General features: G+C 39.6%; 1 protein-coding gene across 1 annotated transcript; it reads left to right on the forward strand.

Moving 5' to 3' along the window:
• Window positions 1–2,650: 2,650 nt before the first annotated feature.
• On the forward strand, window positions 2,651–5,780 carry LOC120881748 (uncharacterized protein CXorf66 homolog). The gene is made up of 3 exons (XM_040265396.1): window positions 2,651–2,776; window positions 3,463–3,619; window positions 4,952–5,780. Exons 1-3 carry the CDS (start codon window positions 2,689–2,691, stop codon window positions 5,778–5,780), a joined length of 1,074 nt encoding a protein of 357 aa, XP_040121330.1. The 5' UTR covers window positions 2,651–2,688.
• The last annotated feature ends 203 nt before the right edge of the window (window positions 5,781–5,983 follow it).

The following is a 5,983-nucleotide window of genomic DNA, read 5'->3' on the forward strand; positions in this document are numbered from 1 at the left end:
TAGAAGCAACCTAGATGTCCATCAGCAGACAAATGGATAAGGTAGTTGTGGCACATATACACAATGGAATATTATGCAGCTTTATAAAAAGAATGCATTTGAGCCAGTTCTAATGAGATGGATGAGCCTAGAGCTTAGTATACAGAGTGAAATAAATCAGAAAGAGAAAGACAAATACTGTATAGTAATACATACATGTGGAATCTAGAAAGATGGTACCAATGATCCTATGTGCAGGGCAGCAAAGGAGACACAGACATAAAGAACAGACTTTTGGACTCAATGGGAGAAGGCGAGGGTGGCGTGATTTGAGAGAATAGCATTGAAACTTTTATATTACCATATGTGAGCGTATTCTACACACTAACTTGACCATTAAATTGTTATTTTCACTTAAAGTATCTTGGAGATCTTTTTATATTAGTACATAGGGAGCTTTTCATCTGTTTCAGTTTTCTTTTTTTAAAGTTTAAACATCTTTATATGTAAAAGTAGAAAGATACTTTAGATCCTAAGTTATTCATCTTTTTTTTTTTTTTCCTTTTGTATAGCTACACAGTAGCCAACTGTGACTGGTTAGTAATTTTTGACCTGTTCTACACTGTGGTGGAGAAGGAAATGACACCTCACTCCAGTACTCTTGCCTGGAAAATCCCATGGATGGAGGAGACTGGTGGGCTGCAGTCCATGGGGTCACTAAGAGTCAGACATGACTGAGCGACTTCACTTTCACTTTTCACTTTCATGCATTGGAAAAGGAAATGGCAACCCACTCCAGTGTTCTTGCCTGGAGAATCCCAGGGACAGAAGAGCCTGGTGGGCTGCCGTCTATGGGGTCACACAGAGTCGGACATGACTGAAGCGACTTAGCAGCAGCAGCAGCATGTAAAATAGATGACCAGTGCAATTTTGATGCATGAGGCAGGGAACTCAAAGCTGGTGCTCTGGGACAACCCAGAGGGATGAGGTGGGAAGGAAGGTGGGAAGGGGGTTCAGGATGGGGGTACACATGTACAACTGTGGTTGATTCATGTTGATGTATGGCAAAAACTGCCATAATATTGTAAAGTAATTATCTCCAATTAAAATAAATTAATTTCAAAGTAAATAAAAACCACACACACACACACACACACACACAAAACCCCACCTCAGCTCAAGGGTCATCTCCTCCAGAAATCCCATTTTGAAGAGATAGTCCCTTTGTGTGCTCTTGTGGCACTGTATCCTGCAACATCACTGCCTGCATATGACATTACACATCCTGTGTGTGTATGCTAAGTCACTTTAGTCGTGTCTGACTCTGTGTGACCCTATGGACTGTAGCTTGCCAGGCTCCTCTGTCCGTGGGATTCTCCAGACAGGACTACTTGGGTTGGTTGCCATGCCCCCCTCCAGGGGATCTTCCCAACCTAGGGATTGAACCATTGTTTCTTACATTGGCAGGTGGGTTCTTTATCACTATTGCAACCTGAGAAGCCCATTATATACCCTGTGATGTGCTGTGCTGTGCTGCTGCTTAGTTGCTCAGTCATGTCCAACTCTGTCCCATGGATTGCAGCCTTTCAGGCTCCTCTGGCCATGGGGATTCTCCAAGCAAGAATACTAGAGTGTGTTGCCATACCCTCCTCCAGGGGATCTTCCCATCCCAGGGGTTGAACCCAGATCTCCTGCATTACAGGCAGATTCTTTACCATCTGAGCCACCAGGGAAGCCCAAGAATACTGAAGTGGGTAGCCTATTCCTTCTCCAGGGGAATCTTCCCAAACTAGGTCTCCTGCATTGCAGGCAGATTCTTCACCAGCTGAGCTACCAGGGAAGCCCCATTACATAACCTAGTGATTAGTTATTTACATATCTGTCTCTCACCTTAATTTCCAACTCTTGAAGGCAGGGACTGTGCTTGTTCAAATGCTCATGCTTAACAGAAATCTTCCTGTCCCATAGAAATTCAACACACTTTTGTTGAAGCAATGAATCATCCTTGCTTCCTCTCTCTCCTTCATGCCCCATGGTCTACCCTTCCTCAAGTCCTATCCCCATCAAAATACTCCTTGAATGCATTGATTTCTCTCCATCTTTACCGCTCTGCTTCAAGCCATCATCCTCTATCAGATGGACTTACGTAACAGCCTTCCAATTGCCTAAATTACTTTAACCCCAGCAATCTATTCCCCATACAACAGCTAGAGGGGTTTTTCTTCAATGGAGATCTCATCATGTCACTCTCTAGTCAGAAAGTCTTTAGTGGTACCCATTAACAGCAGCTCAATAAAAAGCTTGAGGGCTATTCAAAATCTTAATTTTAGTAATAAAAATTATTACAAGCTTATACCCTAGGATGATTTAACCTCTATAACACACAAGACTTACTATAGGGCTGTAAGGTGCCTCCTTAACATTTAATAAAGTATCTAGAGTGAACCCATTTTCTCTGCATTCTGTGCTTCATAATGTATCAAACTTTTTGATTCAAATTTGATAGAATATTTGATCTAATGGAGAAATAAATGATTAAAAGTCTTTTCATGATATTTGTACACAGGAGTTCATGCCTCCCCATGGTGAGATTATGCTGTCAGGATATGACATAGAATGATTATGATGTCATAGTCCCCTAAAGCCAGCTGAGCCATGTTAAATCCAGCAGTTTCCCTGGCAGAGGAAACCTTCAACAAGGTGCTGGACATGAATCTCTTCATTTATGTCCTCCTTTTATCAATTTGGACAAATAGTTGTTTATATAGAAATGAAAGCAATGGATCTGCTACTTCAGGTATGTGCCTAACCTTAAAACCTAGAAATTATAATCTATTAATTTAAATACATTCAAGTACAACTTAGACAAGCTAGCTGTGTTTAAGAAATCTGCTGTTTCTTCTACCTTACTATAAGTAAGTCTTAAAGAATTTCTAGGACAACATCTGAGAGTTATACTTCCATGTAAAATTTCCAAACAACATAGAAACATGAAGAGCATAGCCATACTGGCCCCCTTCATTCCCCTTCCCCACCGAATCCGCCAACCCTTGCCTCCTCCTCCCGCCAGCCAAACTAGAAAATTCTATGTGAATGAATGAATCTAGCATGGTACCTAACACAAAGTGGGTTTCAAGAATGGTTTTTTCTTGTCCCATCCGTTTTCCCACCATACACATTCACACACACAGCACTCAAGTACATTCACACACTCAAAAACCTAGATAATGGATTGAACAAGCCACAATGTGGGGTAATGTAGGTAATTATACTGATTAGCTAGAGATAGCTCCCAGAGTTGGCTTCTAGACTGTGGCTGGCTGGGGACATGATAGAGCAAGGAAAATGACAGTGGAACACTTATCATGCTTAAAGAAATAATTGATGATGAGATTTGACTTTGACCTATAGTAACAACCCCATCAAAATGGAAATAGACTTGGCTACCTAGCACATGTTCTAATGACATATTTTATTTCACAGTAGCTACACATGTTGAATCCAGGCAGAGAAGAATCGAAGGAACACAGCAATGGCTGGTCCTTTTCATAATTGTTATCCTCATCATCTGCTTTATTTTAAGATGCTATTGTTTCATTCACTATAGCTGTGTGGACATGGATGCCTCTAAAGCAGCAATGTAAGTCTTACACCTTTGAAATAAATATAAAAGGGGTGGGGGTATGTGTGTGTGCGTTCTTCACTATAACTGTATAACTGTGAGAGCGAGGAAGCCCCCAAAGCAGCAATGTAAGTCTTACACCTATGAATTATAAATACAAGGGGCGGGGGGAATGTATGCATGAACATAAACATAGGTTCACTGTTGTTATGGCTGCTGCTACTGGTAAATCGCTTCAGTCGTGTCTGACTCTGTGCAACCCCATAGACAGCAGCCCACCAGGCTTCCCCCTCTCTGGGATTCTCCAGACAAAAACACTGGAGTGGGTTCCCATTGTTATGGTTACTTAACGTTAACTTTAGATGACAAAAGAGCTACCAACATCTTGTGGGTTGGATATGTTCACTTAAATGAAGCTCTTAAATGATCTCAAGTACATTATCAACTTTAGCCAAAACTATCTCCTACTCAGGGTTCAGTTGAGCCCAAGGTTGCTAATTTCATTATAAATTGAGTCTAGGAAAAGAGGGGATGACTACCTAAATAAGACATAATCAAAATCTTCTCAGGAGAGAGAGGAGTTGGGTTTCTGCATTCCAAAGATAGTAATGCATTTTAGATAATCTACTATGTTAAGATATGATAACATGAAAAATTATTGTGTTCAGTGATCCTAGTCCCTGCCTTATTATATAGGAGGATCAAGCTGGCTCTGACATACTGGGTCCCTAAAAATTTCCCAATCCAAAGACTGGTGACTGAAATATATCACTGTTCTATTCCTTTGGTTTTAGAGTAATCTTGTGAGTATAAACATACATGGATACAAAATTTAATGGTGTAAATATGATAGGAAAACAATGAATTTGGTCTAAAGAGCTTTTTATGTGACAAGTTGTGACATTTGTGCTTCATTTGAATTTGGTCTAAAAACTTTTTTATGTGACAAGTTGTGACATTTGTGCTTCATTTGCATATCAACTTGTGACTTTTTTAATAAAAAGCTTAATTTCTGGAATAGATTAAATTCTCTCTCTCCCTCTAAATGGTAGATTCAAAACAAGTTTGTGTCATTCCATACATGACTATATGGTTATCTATTGTGGTTGAAACAATAAAATTAAGAAAAAGAAAAAAATATTCAACATGAGTTAAAATCTGTAACCTGAGTCATGGTTTTCAGCACTCTCCAATTCTCACTGTGTTCAATTTTCCAAACAGAGCCAAAAAAAAAAAAAAAAAAAAAAAAGACCATAAGTCGAAACTGACACAATAGCCCATGCTTTCCATTGATAGCAAGAGCACTCTTCTGATTTAAATTGTCATACTCCTAATCTTCTGTATTTTCAGGGTCAAGAAAGAAGACAGCAACAAAGCATCCACATCATGTAAAATATCATTCACTGAGTCCAAGTCACCAACTGCTGGTCCAGGCAATCCAGAAAAACAATCATTGCTATCTAGTATAGATAAGTCATCTGGGCCCTCAAGTCCACAAAAAGCCTCTGTACCTTCAAGTACAGAAAAGTTAGTCAGGCTCTTGAGTCAACAAAACCCATTCAAGCCATCAGTGTTAGGATCACTGTTTCAGGAAAAGTTGTGTAGAACACGCAGTCCAAAAAAGGCACATAGGTGGGCTCATGCCCATAAGCTAGTCGATCAGGTCAGTCCCGCCTATGCAAAGAAAGCCATCAAACCAACTTGGCCATCAAGTCTACAATGTCCGGTCAAGCCAATCAAAATGTCTCCACCTTATCCAAAGAGTCAAAGTGTTCCTAAGCAATCAAGTATAGCAAAACTGACCAAACTCCAGAAATATCTTAAACTAAGAAGACCAGCTAGTGAAGGTAGGGCAAAAATATTATCTAGGCCTCAACCAGTGAAGTTTTGTCAGTGCTACAAGGAAAAATGCATTGTTTGCAATGCTGTTTCTGAACCATTCATCACTCCTTCAGAAGAGAATATGAAGTATGTTCCAGTTCCACTTTCTTCAGGCAAACTAAAGTGCTTGTACAAGTCATCTCACAAGACAGAGCCCAAAGACAATGCACTGTATGGCAACATGAATGATAGCCATTTGTCAGCATATAGCAGTGATAGTGAGAGTGACAGGGAGATGATTATTATGCACAATATAAAATGCAAGGAAGCCACCTATAAAACCTCCCAAAATAATTAAGAGTTAAAAAAAAAAAAAAAGGGCCACCCATGCAGAAGAAACAAACTTCTATCAACTAGTATATTCTCACCATATTTAAGAACCTGCTAGGGGAAAAATCCACTTGGGATCACTATTGAGATTAGACCTATCCATCTCGAGGCAATTTACTTGAAAAATAGTAAATAAATGTGTGACATAACAACTGATTTTATTGTAATTAT

Source organism: Oryx dammah, unplaced genomic scaffold (genome assembly GCF_014754425.2).
Source record: "Oryx dammah isolate SB20612 unplaced genomic scaffold, SCBI_Odam_1.1 HiC_scaffold_23, whole genome shotgun sequence".
NCBI lineage: Eukaryota > Metazoa > Chordata > Mammalia > Artiodactyla > Bovidae > Oryx > Oryx dammah.

Coding starts and splice junctions, on each gene's coding strand:
- LOC120881748 (XM_040265396.1), top strand. CDS start 2,689: ATGAATCTCTTCATTTATGTCCTCCTTTTATCAATTTGGACAAATAGT. Junction 2,777..3,462: donor CAATGGATCTGCTACTTCAG/GTATGTGCCTAA, acceptor TTTATTTCACAG/TAGCTACACATGTTGAATCC. Junction 3,620..4,951: donor GATGCCTCTAAAGCAGCAAT/GTAAGTCTTACA, acceptor CTGTATTTTCAG/GGTCAAGAAAGAAGACAGCA.